This window comes from Vulpes vulpes, chromosome 1 (assembly GCF_048418805.1).
Source record: "Vulpes vulpes isolate BD-2025 chromosome 1, VulVul3, whole genome shotgun sequence".
In the NCBI taxonomy this organism is placed as follows: domain Eukaryota; kingdom Metazoa; phylum Chordata; class Mammalia; order Carnivora; family Canidae; genus Vulpes; species Vulpes vulpes.
Window position 1 is genome coordinate 91,082,959 of NC_132780.1, and position 17,086 is coordinate 91,100,044.

The 17,086-nt window shown below is 40.3% G+C and overlaps 1 protein-coding gene across 4 annotated transcripts in view; it reads right to left on the reverse strand.

Annotated features, from left to right (window-relative positions):
• The window catches only part of ARFGEF3 (ARFGEF family member 3), a 177,647-nt gene that overhangs the window by 76,237 nt on the left and 84,324 nt on the right, over nucleotides 1-17,086 (reverse strand). For all 4 annotated transcript variants that reach the window (XM_072719995.1, XM_072719990.1, XM_072719980.1 and 1 more), the window contains 2 exons: nucleotides 10,694-10,798; nucleotides 9,263-9,596 (listed from right to left, as the gene is read on the reverse strand). In XM_072719995.1, the coding sequence (XP_072576096.1) occupies nucleotides 9,263-9,596; nucleotides 10,694-10,798 (439 nt within the window). The remainder of the gene's footprint in view (nucleotides 1-9,262; nucleotides 9,597-10,693; nucleotides 10,799-17,086) is intronic.

The window sequence follows — 17,086 nt, forward strand, 5'->3', positions numbered from 1 at the left end:
CACAAAAGTTCAGGGCCAGATGGCTTCCCAGGGGAATTCTATCAAACGTTTAAAGAAGAAACAATACTTATTCTACTAAAGCTGTTCCGAAGATAGAAAGAAATAGAATACTTCCAAACTCGTTCTATGAGGCCAGCATCATCTTAATTCTAAAGCCAAAGACTTCACCAAAAAGGAGAATTATAGACCAATATCCCTGATGAACACAGATGCAAAAATTCTCAACAAGATACTAGCCAATAGAATCCAACAGTACATTAAGAAGATTATTCACCCCCCCCCCCCCCCCGCCAAAAAAAAAAGATTATTCACCATGACAAAGTGGGATTTATCCCTGGGATGCAAGGGTGGTTCAACACTTGTAAAGCAATCAATGTGATAGATCATATCAACAAGAGAAAAAACAAGAACCATATGATTCTCTCAATAGATGCAGACAAAGCATTTGGCAAAATACAGCATCCATTCCTGATCAAAACTCTTCAGAGTGTATGGATAGAGGGAACATTCCTCAGCATCTTAAAAGCCATCTATGAAAAGCCCACAGCAAATATCATTCTCAATGGGTAAATACTGGGAGCCTTTCCTTTAAGATCAGGAACATGACAGGGATGTCCACTCTCACCACTGCTATTCAACATAGTACTAGAAGTCCTAGCCTCAGCAATCAGGCAACAAAAAGAAATAAAAGGCATTCAAATTGGCAAAGAAGAAGTCAAACTCTCCCTCTTCACAGATGACATGATACTGTACGTAGAAAACCCAAAAGATTCCACCCCAAGATTGCTAGAACTCATACAGCAATCCAGCAGTGTGGTAGGATACAAAATCAATGCCCAGAAATCAGTGGCATTTCTATACACTAATGATGAGACTGAAGAAAGAGAAATTAAGGAATCAATCCCATTTACAACTGCACTCAAAAGAGTAAGATACCTAGGAATAAATCTAACCAAAGAGGTAAAGGATCTATACCCTAAAAACTACAGAACACTTCTGAAAGAAGTTGAGGAAGACACAAAGAGATGGAAAAATATTCCATGCTCATGGATTCCATGCTCATAATATTGTGAAAATGTCAACGCTACATTTAATGCAATCCCTATCAAAATACCGTAGACTTTCTTCAGAGACTTGGAACAAATCATCTTTAAGATTTGTGTGGAATCAGAAAAGACCCCGAATAACCAGGGGAATATTAAAAAAGAAAACCAGAGCTGGGGGCATCACAATGCCAGATTTCAGGTTGTACTACAAAGCTGTGATCGTCAAGACAGTGTGGTACTGGCACAAAAACAGACACATAGATCAATGGAACAGAAGCGAGAATCCAGAAATTGGCCCTAAACTCTACAGTCAACTAATAGTCAACAAAGTAGGAAAGACTATCCACTGGAAAAAGGACAGTCTCTTCAATAAATGGTGCTGGGAAAATTGGACAGCCACATGCAGAAGAATGAAACTAGACCATTCACAAAGATAAACTCCAAATGGATGAAAGATCTAAATGTGAGACAAGAATCCATCAAAATCCTAGAGAAGAACACAGGCAACATCCTTTTTGAATTTGACCACCGCAACTTCTTGCAAGATATATCTATGAAAGCAAGGGAAACAAAAGCAAAAATGAATTATTGGGACTTAATCAAGATAAAAAGCTTCTGCACAGCAAAGGAAACAGTCAACAAAACTAAAAGACAACCTACAGAATGGGAGAAGATATTTGCAAATGACATACCAGATAAAGGTCAAGTATCCACGATCTATAAAGAACTTATTAAACTCAACAGCAAAGAAACAATCCAATCATGAAATGGGCAAAAGACATGAACAGAAATTTCACAGAGGAAGACATAGACATGGACAACAAGCACATGAGAAAATGCTCCACATCACTGGCCATCAGGGAAATAAAAATCAAAACCACAATGAGACACCAGTGAGAATGGCGAAAATTAACAAGACAGGAGACAACAAATGTTGGAGAGGATGTGGAGAAAGGGGAGCCCTCTTGCACTGTTGGTGGGAATGTGAACTGGTACAGCCACTCTGGAAATCTGTGTGGAGGTTCCTCAAAGAGTTAAAAATAGAACTGCCCTACGACCCAGCAATTGCACTGCTGGGGATTTACCCCAAAGATACAGATGCAGTGAAACGGCAGGACACCTGCACCCCAATGTTTATAGCAGCAATGTCCACAATAGCCAAACTGTGGAAGGAGCCTTGGTGTCCATCGAAAGATGAATGGATAAAGAAGATGTGGTGCATTTATACAATGGAATATTACTCAGCCATCAGAAAGGACGAATACCCACCATTTCCTTCGACGTGGATGGAAGGAGGGTATTATGCTCAATGAAGTAAGTCAGTCGGAGAAGGACAAACATTATATAGTCTCATTCAATTGGGGAATATAAAAAATAGTGAAAGGGAATAAAGGGGAAAGGAGAGAAAATGAGTGGGAAATATCAGTGAGGGAGACAGAACATGGGAAACTCCTAACTCTGAGAAACAAACAAGGTGTAGTGGAAGGGGAGGTGGGCGGGGGGATGGGGTGACTGGATGACGGGCCCTGAGGCACTTGACAGGATGGGTGATATGCTATATGTTGGCAAATTGAACTCCAATAAAAGATAATTTAAAAAAAGAAATTGAAGATGACACAAATAAGTAGAAAGATACTCTGTACTCATGGATTGGAAGAATTAATATTTTTAAAATGTCCATACTACCCAAATCAACTATAGATTCCATGCAATCTCTATCAAATTTTCCATGTATTTTTCACAGAAATTGAACAAACAATCCTGAAATTTGTATGGAACCTTAAAAGACCTGGAATAGCTGAAGCAATCTTGAGAAAGACGAACAAAGCAAGCGGGATCAGACAACCTGATTTAAAACTGTATTACAAAGATACAGTAATTGAAACAATATGGTACTAACATAAAAACATAGATCAAAAAGTACAGAATAAAGAGCCTAGAAATAAACCAATACGTATATGTCAATTTACAATAAAGGAAGCAGGAATATACACTAGGGAAAGGACAGTCCTTTCAACAAATGGTGCTCAAAAAATTCGACAGCCACAAGCAAAATAATGAAAATGGATACCTATCTTATATCATCCACAAAAAATTAACTCAAGATCGATTGAAGACTTGAAAATACAGGCAGTAAGCTCTTGGTCAGGAGTATTGGAGAAGATTTTTTTAATCTGACACCAAAAGCAAAAATAATCATGTGGGACTACATCAAACTAAAAAGTTTTTGCACAGCAAAGGAACCACTGAAAAAAAAAAAAGTCACCTACTAAAAGTGTTTGCAAGTCATATATCTGATAAGGGATTACTATCCAAAATACATAAAGAACTCATACAACTCAATAAAAAAACAAAAGCCACAAATAATCCAATTTAAAAAATATTCAGAGGAACTGACTAGACATTTTTCAAAGATGGCATATAGATTTCCAACAGACACATGAACTACCATCCAGGAGATGCAAATCAAAACCACAATGAGACATCACCTCACACCTGCTGGAATAACTATTTTCAAAAGACTAGAAAAAAACAAGTTTTGGCAAGGATGTGGAGAAAAAAAGACCATTGTGCACAGCTGGTAGGAATGTATATTGGTGCAGCCACTCTGGAACAGTATGGAGGCTCCTCAAAAAATTAAAAACAGACTGTCATATGATCCATCAATTCTACTTATGGGTATTAATCTGAAGAAAATGAGAACCCTAAGTCAAAATGATACATGAACCCCATGTTCTTTGCAGCATTATTTACAATAGCTAAAATATGGAAACAACCTGTCTCTCAATGGATAAATGGATAAAGAAGATGTGGTGTGTGTGTGTGTGTGTGTACACATACATACAGTGGAATGTTACTTATCTATAAAAAAGAATTAAATCTTGCCATTTGTGACAACATGGATGAACCTAGAGGGTATTATGCTAAGTGAAATTAGAGAAAGACAAGTACTATATGATCTCTCTTATAGGTGGAATCTTAAAAAAACAGACAGCAAAAAACAAACAAACAAACAAAAACAACAAGCTCATAGTTACAGAAAATGATTTGGTGGTTGCCATAGGTGAGGGGTGGGAGGACGGAAAAAAATGAAGGTAAAACTTTAAAAATTAAAAAAATCATGTGTTGAGAAGTATTCTCTTTCTATACTCTGGAAATATTCATGTATTATTAGAATTATCCATTCCTTAAATGTTGGTATAATTTGTTTTTAAAGTTGTGTGGGGCCAGTGTTTTTTTTAATGGAAAGATTTTTTTTAAACTACTGATTCAATTTCTTTAAAGATTCTAGAACTATGTAGGTCCTCAATTTCTTCTTGAGCCAGCTTGTTAAAGGCTGTATTATTTCCCAGGGATTTATCTATTTTATCTAAGTTTTCAAATTTACTGACTCAGTGGCCTTAATACCTTTTTAAAATTTCTTTAGTGTTTATAACATCTATGTTATGTTTGCATTCTTATTTCTATTTACTTGTTTTTACCTATTATGGATTTGGTTTATTGCTTTTATCAAGGGTTAAATTTCCTTAGGCTTTTCAGAGCCCTGGTACTTTTCAATTTATTGATTCACTATATTTGCTTTTTATCATATTACTTTCTGCTTTCATTCTTATTTTTCCTCCTTTCATTGAATTTAATTTGTTCTCCTTTTCCCAGCTACCTACCTTGGAGAATTGGAATCTTAGTTTTAGGCTTCCAATCTTTTAAATATAATCATTTTAAGCTATAAATACCCTTCTACATACTGCTTTGGCTACATCTTACAAGTTTTCATGTACAGAATTTTCATGACTGTTTAATTATATTTAATTTTTGTCTCCATGTGGTAGAGATCTTTACAGAACATTTCAATTTGAGGCTAATAAATTCAGGAAAAGATTGGGTTAAGTGTATTAGAGCAGCCTTCTTATCACTATGCCCATTTTTTTTTTTTAAGATTTTATTTACTTATTCATGAGAGACACACAGAGAGAGAGGCAGAGACATAGGTAGAAGGAGAAACAGGCTTCCTGCGGGGAGCCCATTGGGGGACTTGCTGAAGGCAAACCCTCAAACACTGAGGCACCCAGGTGCCTCTGTCCATTATTTTCAAAGTAATTTATACCCATAGAAAAAGGTATATTAACTAGAAAAAGTTACATCTTAAGGGGCACTCTTCTTTCCTTCCCTCCTGCCACATTTCCTTTGTACCCCAGAAATTGGGAACTTCTACTCTCTTGGAGGTATAGCAATGAAGTTTCCAGTTTTCTCTCCATGTTTTATTTTTTTGACATTGAAAGAGTCAAGTTTCCCTCTCTCCACTCTTTCCCTTTCCTCCCTCTCCCGCCCCTGGCCTCCTCTTCCCTCTCCCCCGCCCCACCCTCTATCTTGCCACCAGCCTGGCCTGCATCCAAGCTAAGTGGCTGGGCCTTAGTGCCTCTAGCTGTCCCATCTCTTGCTAGAAGGGCAGGTGCATTTCAGAGGGATAGCTGGGGGAGAATCTTACTTTGTCTTGGGATCTCATTACATTCTCGAATCTAACTATACCAGTAGTAAATCAGATGACACATTTGAATTCCCACATTAATCTTGGGTTTATTTCTCAGTTGTTTCCAAATCTGGAAGGAAAGGACATGAGTGATCACGCTTCTGAAGAACGCTGAACAACTACTTGAAGAATGGCAAGACACGTCGAATCTCAGCTTCTCCCAGTGGGAATGAGGGATGTGCTGTCAGGGGCTGGGGTGTCATGGTCTGATTAAAGACTAGGGAACTCCTTCTGAAGCTGAACCATGGGAGAGAAGAAAGGAAGCAAGGTGAACTTTTGATTACTGCTCATATTTTGGGAAAGCGGAAACAGAAAAGGGAATGTCATTTGAAAAACAAAATGTTGTCCTGTCTCTCTTTGATTAATAGACACACAGCACGCATGGGAGAGTGACAAATCACAAAGAGAACAAGGAAATAACACATCATGTGTTCCAACTGTGAAAGGCTAAACAAATATCCTCGGTGCCCAGTGGTTTTCTTTGTGTGCGTAGATGGCACATTCCGGTTTCCAGGTTACCAAGCTTCCCAATTTATTGGTTGTCATAGTGAGTGGAGTAACCTGGCCCACATCAGTCTTCTGGACTCCATGGGGCAGCATCACCTGCAAATGCTACTCATATGCTGGTGTCTAATTGCAGCCTTGCCCTGTAAAATAATTTTGGGAAGCTAGAAAAATCTATGAAAAAGGGGAAAACATAACAAATTTCCTACACAGTGTTAAATAAGTTATAATTTAAAATACATGTAGACACCTATGTGCCCCATATGCAATGTATTTACTCAGTATGCAGGGTTTTTTTTTAAAGATTTATTTATTCATGAGAGACAGAGAGAGACAGAGACAGAGACATAGGCAGAAGGAGAAGCAGACTCCTTGCAGAGAGCTTGATGTGGGACTTGATCCCCAGATCCTGGTATGAGGCCCTGAGCTGAAGGCAGGCCACTGAGACACCCAGGAGTCCCAGCATGCAGGTATTGAGTAGATCTACTATGGGCAGCCACAACCTCAGTGCTGGTCAACTCGGAGTAAGAAAGAAAGGTTGCTGCTGCTCACAAAACACCCTCTTTGCAGATATTCTGTCTTCAAGTCCATCTCCCATTCAGTCAAAATTCATTGAGCACATATTCTAATTCAAGCACTGCAGTGTTAGATACTGGGGTGGGAAGGGGGTGGGACATACAAAATCAATATAAAAAACATCTGAGGAGACAAGAAGTTTGTACCAAGTAGTACTGTGAAACAATCAGTGAGGTGAGGTGGGACATATAATTAATTGCTAAATGACGGAATTTAAAGAGCAAAACTGGTGGTTGGAAGAAGCAGAACTTATAAAGGAGGAGGATATTGCCAGCAGACATAGCTGTCCTCAGAACATCTGGGTTCACCTGGTAGCCCTGCTACTCACAAGGACTTTGGGCAAATGACTTCTCATGGAGCCTCAGCTTCCTCGTCTAGAAACTGGGCATGATATCATCTTACTAAGAGAGTTTGTAAATAAATTAACATGAAGTGCAAGCTCTGTCTAGCATATCATCATCAAATGCTTGACCCTGCTAAGTGGAATAGCCCATGGGGATAGGGGAGGAGTCTGCAAAGAGGCAGGAAAGTAGGAGCTGAACGGAGCAGTCAGTCAGATGGAATGAGGATGATCCTGGGAAATGAGAATGATGAGAGAAGGATCTAGAAACTGGGCAGCATAATTCAGACTTGATGAAAGAGGCAACAAGAGCTAGTAGAGCCTGAAAAAAACTGTTAACAGTGATGATTTATAAGCCTAAATTCAGAAAGTTAAAAGGAAGAAAATAGACGGCAAATAGACAAAGAGCTGAGCCAGAATGGGTGCACTACTCTGGGTAGCAGGTCATGAGGACCAGCTATTTTCAGCCTCCACATATTTTATCCTTTCCTTAGGATAGCAATAACCATGCCAAATATTTGTCTAGCACTTTATACATATGGTGTATTTATACAACTTTATTGCATTTTGAACCTTTGAAATACTACTAGTTTGTACAGATAAAAAATTATAAGTTCAGAATTAAATGATTTAGCTACTACAACCTTGCTGGGGAGTGGTAGACAGAGGATCCGAACTCTGACTCTTCAACTCAGGCTCATGAAGGGGTAGCTGAGCCAGCATGGAAAGGGGCTCCTAGAATCATCTGCATTGCAATATCAAAGTTAAGTACAGTAGTAAGTGTGTTGTAGGAAAAAGTGATGGGTTTCAGGATAGATGGACCAGGGTTCACACCCTTTCTCTTTTTCTGTGACCTTGGGCAAATCATATGACCCTTTGGAACCTTAGTTTCTTTGTGGGAAGGAAAATTCCTTTTTGCTGGTGTCAGATCTCTATGGGGAGAAACAGCCAGTGGAATAGAGTTCTGGACCTTTCTCCTCTCTTTCTCTCCCTTCCTTCTGATGTGGGGTGGTGGTGTGTGTCTCATCTGACTGGTAGATTTAGAAGGAGCTGAGCAGGTGTAGCCAGTCCCTTCCTCTTTCTTCTCCTTGAAGATCTGCCTATTCAGAGAAAGCCCATCTTGCTTCCCAGTTATATGCTTAACAAGGGTAGAGCCAAGAGAGGGCCACTGCTGTCTGAGTGGTGACAAACTAGTCTAGTCTCACTTGCCTCCAAAGCTGTATTGGGTTCAACCGGTTATTAAAGCCTACCCTACCCTTTCCTCATTGCCTGAGCTGCCATGGGGAAAAAAATAGTAGTCTTCACTGGTACAAATTGAAATACAACATCAAAGAGCTATTAAGACTTTTAAAGATAATATATGTGAAGTGCTGGGCATATAGAAGGTAAGAAAAAAGAAGGTTATTATTGTGTACTCATAGATTTTCTTAACCAGCAATTAAATATGGATCACTCCTTCATTTCTAGAAATGTTGAGTCAGAACTTGCCATTGTTCATTACAGTCAAATCTTACTAAAAGAATATGAAGAGGCATTTCAAATTAAGCTTCTGAAAAACCGATGAGTAGCAAATACTACTTAAACGAATCATCAACAAGGGAATTTTGTTACTCTGGGTTTGTTATTGTTTGAGCATAGGTACCAAAAACAAAGGCAAGTTCACAAATACAAAAATGTTGATCCACTTTTTTTTCTGGTTATTTGAAAGAAAGCAGAGAAATTCTTACCTGTAGTACCTCCTCAAAACCATGAAAGAGCACACTAGGATAGCTGTGATAAGCTGGGAAACTACTTTCTCACAGGGGTCATGATGTTTGGGATATGAGGGCCTAAGAATGGATGGGGCAAAGGGAATTCTTTTACCAGTCAGAGATTAGTCATGATTTTTTTTTTTATTGGACGATGTACAACCTGAGTATGGAATCACTCTGAAATCCAATTTTGGCAAAGGGGAGTAAACACAGTATCTGCATAAACAGTACCTAAGGGAACAGAAGGAAATCAGACTGGGGCCCAGTCGGATGCCTGCAGCTTAAGTTATCAATGACTTTGCATCAGTGAATACCAATCAACTTCTCCTCACCTAGGCTCCCAACACATCCCAGCCCTAAAGATACTGCCAGTTACTGGATACCATGTGGTAGCAAACAAGTTTTGGCAAGCGATTGGCAGAATTTTCTGAGTGCTTCCTGTAGGCAAGACACGGTGTTTGGATTCGACCCCCCCACCTCCTGGCAAGCACACTGGCATTCCTTAGCGCCCCCTTACCTCCTTCATGATTTTGATGGCTTCCACCCGGTGCTGGGGTGGGGGATAAAGCAGCACTCGGTGGTAGAGGGACTGAAGCACAGGCTTCATGGAGTCCACTGACCCTACCAGCCGGACCAGCTCGGCTGCGATGTAATAAATGGTCCGAGCCACAGGCCCACTCAGAGCTGGCGCAGTGGAGGAGCAGCCCGACCCCCGGCCATGGTCAGAAACTCCTGGAGATGCAGAATCGGACTCGATGCCAGAACCAGTGCTGCTGCTGTAAGCAGAGGTGATGCTTTTATCATGAATTGGATTCCCCAGGATCACGATGAGAGCTGGGCACAGGTTTTTCCTGGGAAGACACAGGAGAAAAAAATGTCTGCTACAAGTCAAAGTGATAAAATGTGAATACAATCCTGAGGGTAAATATCAGATGCCACAAAAATGACTAATAAGAGTTGGGTTCTTTACTGCTCCTCCTTTTGGCTCCATCCTTCCCTCAGGTTTCCATGTCTCTTCATCACTCCTGCATATATGAACAGAATACTTTTTCTCATAACACAAGGCAGAATTAACTAAAATATCAAGACAAGTATTCAGAAACCATCTTATGTAAAGAAACAGACTCACAGTGATAAATGGCTTAGTTAGAAAGTTTCATTCTACTATAAGTAACTAAATTATTTCTACTTCTAATTTGAGAAGTTAATTTAAAATTCTGACACACACACTGTCACATATCATTGGACTTCCTCCCTGTCAAAAAGCCCAGGAACCCAGAGCAACTAGCTCGCTGCCTGTGGGCCCTGTCACTTGTGTGAATCTCTGGCTATGATTAAGCGACTAGTCCTCAGGTTGAGATGGAGAAAGTATCAGGGAAGAGCTAAGAATAACACTTACTATTTCTTGCCCCCCTGTGCAACTTTCTGGTGTCTTTGTACACTTTTTTTTAGTATTTTATTTTTTATTTTTATTTATTTATGATAGTCACAGAGAGAGAGAGAGAGAGGCAGAGACACAGGCAGAGGGAGAAGCAGGCTCCATGCACCGGGAGCCCAACGTGGGATTCGATCCCGGGTCTCCAGGATCACGCCCTGGGCTAAAGGCAGGCGCCAAACCGCTGCGCCACCCAGGGATCCCGTCTTCGTACACTTTTGAGATAAATGAATAACCTAGAAATAATCTTTCCCTTCCTGAGTCTCACGATCCTATGGTGTCAACAAAATGCAAGAGGGCCTCTGAGGCCTACTTTGTTAAGATAATCATAAACCTCTCTGTATTTTGATCTAGTGCATGCAAGCAAAGCAATCTCCCTGCTTTCTCTCTAAAGCATTCGTGCACAAATGGGGTGACTGGTAGGCTGCAGATGCCATGGGAAGGGACCTACACGTAGAGCTGGAAGGGGAGAAGCCTCATGTTGGTGTGGGGGGGCGTTAGGGGGTTGCTTACCAGATCAGGTCGGTGAAGCCTCTGTGCAGATGCATGGAGGAGGAGGAACTGCTGAGCACGGACAGGATACACTCCAAGTATAGGAGCTGCAACTGCTGTTGGTCACTGCAGAACAAAACCAATACATAGACTCATGCAAAGTGAAGGCAAAATGAAAGAGTTGGTATGTGGGAAACACTTGGAAGAATGTTAGGCATTAGAGAGGTGTTAATTTGGGAGGAGGGACAGTTAGCATAATGGGCTGAGTTGCATCCCTGAAAATTCCTCTGTTGAAGACCAAACCCCTGGTATCTCAGAACATGCCCTTCCTGAAGACAGTGTCTTTTACCCAGGTCATCAAGTTAAAGTCAGGTCACGTGGGTAGGTCTGATGGCCACATAAAACGGGAAAAGTTGGAAACAGAGACATGCACAGAGGAAAGACAATGGAAATGACATAAGGAGAAGATGGCCATCTACAAGTCAAGGAGAGCGGCAAGGAATGGATCCTGCCCTTTAGCCCTGAGAAGGAATCAGCTCTATTGACATCCTGATCTTGGACTTCCAGGCTCCAGAACTGGGAGGCAAGACATTTCTGTTCTATAAGCCACCCAGTCTGTGGTACTTTGTTATGGCAGCCCTAGTACACTAATATAATTCGGGTGATTAAAAAAAATATTAATAGACTTTGATTTTTGGAACAGTTTTAGATTTATAGAAAAACTGAATATGGAACAGAGTTACTGTGTTCTACTCGCCTCTGCACATGGTTTATCCTGTTATCAACATCTTATATTAGTATGGCACATTTGCTACCATTACAGAACAAATACTGATTTATCATTACCAATTAAATGCCACAGTTTATTCCAGAAAGCTCTTCTTGTGTTCAACTGTCAAAACCTTTCAAAAGACCATTAATTACATTATCTTTTAAATGGTCAACACTTTACTAAATTGCATTTGAATTTCTTTTTTGAAGGCAACATGGTTGTTCAATAAGAACAAATTATTTTTCTCAGAGTTATTATTATGAGATTAATCCATAGAGACAGATGTGAAAACAAGAGAGTTTTCTGGGGTGCACGTTCTTATACCCAGACTAAGTTTTCTGCCTAACGCATCAGGAAATACTAAACTCCAGCTGGGTGTTAAGTGACCGACACTAATAAGGAAGAATTTAATGTTCGAGCACTCATTTATACAAATATGTAATAAATACTTTTAAGAGAATTCATTGAGAAATCCTGTGTGGAATGGAACGTTCCAAAAAAGGAGGAACTTGCTTTGAAAAATCATTTTTGGTTGTGTCTCTTTTTTCCTAAGTAAATGCCTAAAGGAAGTTTAATGCCCTTAACAGTTCAAATAACTCCCAGGAGAAGGAGAATGGACAGTAGAAACTTGAGGAGACAGGAAGAAAGAAGAGAAAAGTTAACCCCAGGCCATCCCAAGGCCCAGAAGGCTGCACACGTACAACTGCCAAACAGAGAAAGGTTGCATGGATGCAAGATGAAGGATGGCAAAATAGGGGGCTGCGGGTCCCTTGTTTAAGTGCCATGCCATGTTAGATTCCTTGGCAATAGGTCTCTATAAAATTGACATCAAGTTCTAAAACTAGTTGGCAGGCTACAGCCCAGAGGCCAAATCCTGTCTGTGGCCCCATGAACTAAAAACAATGTTTGCATTTTTAAATGGTTGTAAACCAATAACAGAAATGGACAGGGAACAGAGGCAGTGTGCAGCCTTTTACAGAAAAAGTTTGCTAACTCATACTCTATGATGGTCTTCCTTGCCCAAAGAGAACTGTACAATGATTCAAATAATGCCATTATTCTGAAAAAGAGAATGCTGCCTATATTTGGATATACTCTACTGCACCCACTGAGGGGGGGAGGAAGAGGTAGGTCAAGGCTAAGTTTCCACAAAAATTATCACTATTTGCCAAGAGGAAGGTGGTGGTTAGAGGAAGAATAAGAAAGGTAAGACATACTTAGCCATCCTGGGCCAGGTAAAGACTTTACTTTTTTTTTTTTTTACTTTTTTTTTTATTTTATTATTTATGATAGTCACAGAGAGAGAGAGAGAGAGAGAGAGAGGCAGAGACATAGGCAGAGGGAGAAGCAGGCTCCATGCACCGGGAGCCCGATGTGGGATTCGATCCCGGGTCTCCAGGATCGCGCCCTGGGCCAAAGGCAGGCGCTAAACCGCTGCGCCACCCAGGGATCCCAAGACTTTACGTTTTGATACTCCTACCCACAAGCTTCCCTACACTTTTGAGCAAGGCATTGTTTCTGACCAGAAACAGCACAGTCTTCATTCTTCAGAGATTAGAGAAACAAGGAAGCAGGTAGGTAAAGGATTGTGTAGTAACTGGTACAAATAAATAATTTAACACAAGGTTTGATGAGAGCATATCGAAGTGGCATCTAATCCTTAGAAAGACCCAGAAAGAATTTCTAAAAGAAAAGGCATCTGCACGGAGGCCTAAAGTGGGAGACTTGCATGGAAGTGTTGGGGAGAGAGTGGTGGTGGTCTGTGGTTGGAGCAGAGTGTGAGGATACCATCAACAAGAGGTGGAACCAGGGGCCAGATTAGGAAGGGTCTGGGAGGACTTGTCTGAACTCTATTCTGCAGGTAAGAGAATGTCAGGACCAAATTCATGTTATAGAATAATCATTCTGGAGGCTGTAGAAATGATTGGAGAAGGCAAAACAGAAGGGTCATATCACCAATAAACCACGTTTTGAAAAAGTTCTGAAAGGACCCTCTCTGTTATCTCACTGGACTCATTATTAAGAAAAATAATTATTAAATGCCCCAGTTCAAAAATATATACCTTTCAAACTGTCAGTCTAGCACCAGAAAATGAGAACTTTAAACAATAAAGATTCTTAATTTCTGAAACCAGAAATACACCCACAGAAAAGTTCTGAGCAGTCAAGGTTTCTACAAGTATCTGCAGAGTGTGCCACAGCAATATTGCAACCCCAAGCCATCGGACCTGATTTCAGAGAGGATGCATTGCCAAGATCATGGGCCTGAGAGTCTCCTTGGAGACCAAAGGCAGTAGCTTTTCTGTGGGCTGCAGCGGTCTGGAAAAATGGGTGCTTGTGGCCTTGCACGAGTTGTCATTTAAAGGAGCTGTTTGAAATGTAAGCAACTTCCACACATGCCCCTCACTAGATACATATATGCACATGCACCATGTGTGTGGTTCTTATTTGTCTGACTGTAGACAAACAAATACATGAAAAGCACAGAGTAGAAAGAAGCCAAGAAACCAGCCAACTCCTTCAAAACACATGAGGAAAAAAATCTGCCTACTTAGGAGGATTGTGGTCCCCTTGGCCTGGTCTTCCACTTAAGCATTTCATGGTTGGTAGGTTGAGTAAGCTGCTGGGTTCATTCTCTGCTCATCTCTGAGATCCATGGAGAAGAACTGCTGTGAGTGGACCAGGGGGCGGGGAAGGCTAAGCAGCTCTCATACTGGCAAGGTGACTGACTGCAAGGGTATTTGACAGCACATTCTAGATTTCTGGAGTTCCTGGAATTCTGTTTAATTATGGATCATTTTGACCTTATCTCTCTTTGAGACAATTGAAATTTAGGTAGAAAAGGAGAGAGGGGGTTAAGTAATTGTGAGAGAAGTGGAATGAAACTAAAAACATGATGCGAACACCTGGTCTTGCCTCATTGCTGCTGAGAATGCTTTGGTGTACACTCCTCCCTGCCATTCAGCACTGGGAGGAGAGGGCAGTGGGGAGAGGCTTATAGGAGACCAATAGGCAGAGAATGAATGAATAGCTTTCTGAGCCCAATTAGCCTTCCAAAAACCATTGGATTTAAAAAGCATCATGTTCTATTAATAACACATCTAAGGCATGTGAGTTATTCTGCATACCTGGATGCACTCTGTGAATTCTTCCCAGAGACTGAATATATCATGAATACACACCCTTACGGAGCAAAAGCCCTATGAGGTATGTGGGCACTGATTTTTGGAAATGACCACTGAGGGAAAGTACTGACCATAGTGTGACTTCAGAGGAAGAAGATATTTAGAAGGTGGGAGAAGTATCAAATTTAGCTAATAGAAATTAAAGGATTTCAGGTAGTAAATCCAGAAGAAACTGTAAAAGATGTGAAAACTCAACAAGAAAAATAAAGAGAATCACCAGATTGAAAGCAGCCAAGAGCTTGGGTCCACCTGACCAGGTGGCCTTACAGGTCTCCTATTTAAGCTTCACTAAGCATGCTACACCCCAGCTCCCTTAGCCACAGAACACTCATCTCAGGGTAATGGAATCATGGTGGGAAAGACCATACTCAAACATGGTGAAGAGTCTCTAAAGACAGAAGCATAACTGGAGAATTGCACTGAAAAACCAAGCTCTATAAAATCCTATAAAAACCAGTAAGCTCTGTGACAACATGTCTAAAGCTATCTTTGAGCCACAGCCCAATGAGAAATCCTAGAAAAACATGTATGTGTCACATGAATTACTTTTCTCATTTAAAGCCTATTCCCAAGTCATATGGTTTGGAAATGTTTTTTTTTCCCCAGTGACTGATACACATTTATGACCTTTAGTCTGTAATATCTGCACATATGCATTTGCAGTGTTTGTGCAATGTATTTTCCTAATGATCTACAAATGTCTGATGTAAGAAGTTCAATGTCTCAAACTGCATCATAAACTAAAGTTAGCACTGACAATTCTAAAAGTAAACAAACCATTTGAGAGCTAATATTTATCAAATATTTATTGTTAGGCACTAAGCAGTTAAAAAATTCCATTTATCCCAAAATCTCCTAAAGGTACTAATACTGAATGTCTATAATAATTACAACAGGCATACCCTTGGACTGTTCCAGGTATACCAGGTCTTATGGTCACCCTACAGATAGCGGTCCCTACAGCTGATGTTAGAGACATCCAGGTTTTAGAGAGCCATGGAACTTGAAGCCCTTACTGACCTAGCTGAAGACTTTCCTGACCAGTGAACGATGGTATGTTTTCAATCCACCATTCATAGACCTACAGAATTGTTCTGACTTATCTTGGTGGCTAGTTTTCAATTATTAATAGCATAAGTACCTTGAGCTCTTCTAGCACTTAATATCTTAGTTTTCTCTTAGCAAACTACTCAGGAAAAAAAAATGTATAGCTTATTTTCTCCCTTGCCTGCAAAGTAATGAACATAGCCTTTATATTTTTCAAAGTTCTTATGGTCTGTGTTTTATTCCCTGATAACGCTAAGATCTGAGGAGGGCACAGGAGCATCTTTGACAGCTGGCAACTGCCTCGTTGCTACCAGCTAGCTGTGGTGTTCCCCTGGTGAACACAAACAACTTCACAGAATATTGGAGTCAGATAAGGACTCTCCATAATGGTGACAGAGCAATATGAAAGCCAATCCAAAAATAGGCCTGAACAAAGATTTAAAAAAGGAATCCTGTACAACCACAGAAATGACCAAATATCATCCTTCCCTGTGAATGACTGCTGTTTCTTCTATGATGACAGCTCCCATCTGTTCCTGCCATCATTTAAATAAAAATTAAGATGTCCCATACCAGGAAGGCCCCTACTTTCTGACAGCACCCAATCCTTGAACAGATACTAAGTTTGGGTCACCCACTCTAATAAATCACCTCGCTCTGGTTCAAATCTAGGACAATCCCTTCTAACATCCTTTTACTGGATACCCTTGGCTCCCTATAGTGTACAGACTCCCTCACTATTACAAGTTCATAAACCAAATTCTCTCAGCCTCAGGTAATCTTTGGCTATTGGGAATCAACTATCTCTTAAGTAAATTTTCTCATTTGATTCTTACAAAAAACCCCTAACATATTTTATATCACTAGTATTATATGACATAAAACAATAATAAATGTTAATTATTTTATAGGATACATAAGTTTACAGTGGTTGAGAGCTCTGCCCAAAGTCAAGAGCTAGTCAGGAGCAAAACAGAGGTTTTACCCAGCTAATGCAATGATGATAATGTAGTTGAACCAATAGTGATTAAACACTATACATGATTATATCTTAGGATAAAAAGCCAATGAAAAACATCCCTCAGCTCTGATATAACACCTGGCTCTGCTATGAAGGAGAGAAACTAGGCAGGGCTGGGGAGGAGTGAGCACTAGAAGAAATCTATACCCTGGTCATGGATGGGTAGAGTGAATATATAAACTGAGCAGAGTACAGGGGAAGCCAACTACACATGCCAACTGCTTTTCGACATATCCATTCTGAGGAAAAACAATGTTCTGCTTAGGGTGCAAGGGTGAGAGAAACTTGAGGTGGGGCTATGGAAGAAGTGCTTTTCTTTTTGGCTTACACTATCTATGGATTAAATAGAACTCATTTTTTAAGTGCCTAATATGAAGGGAGCTTAATTT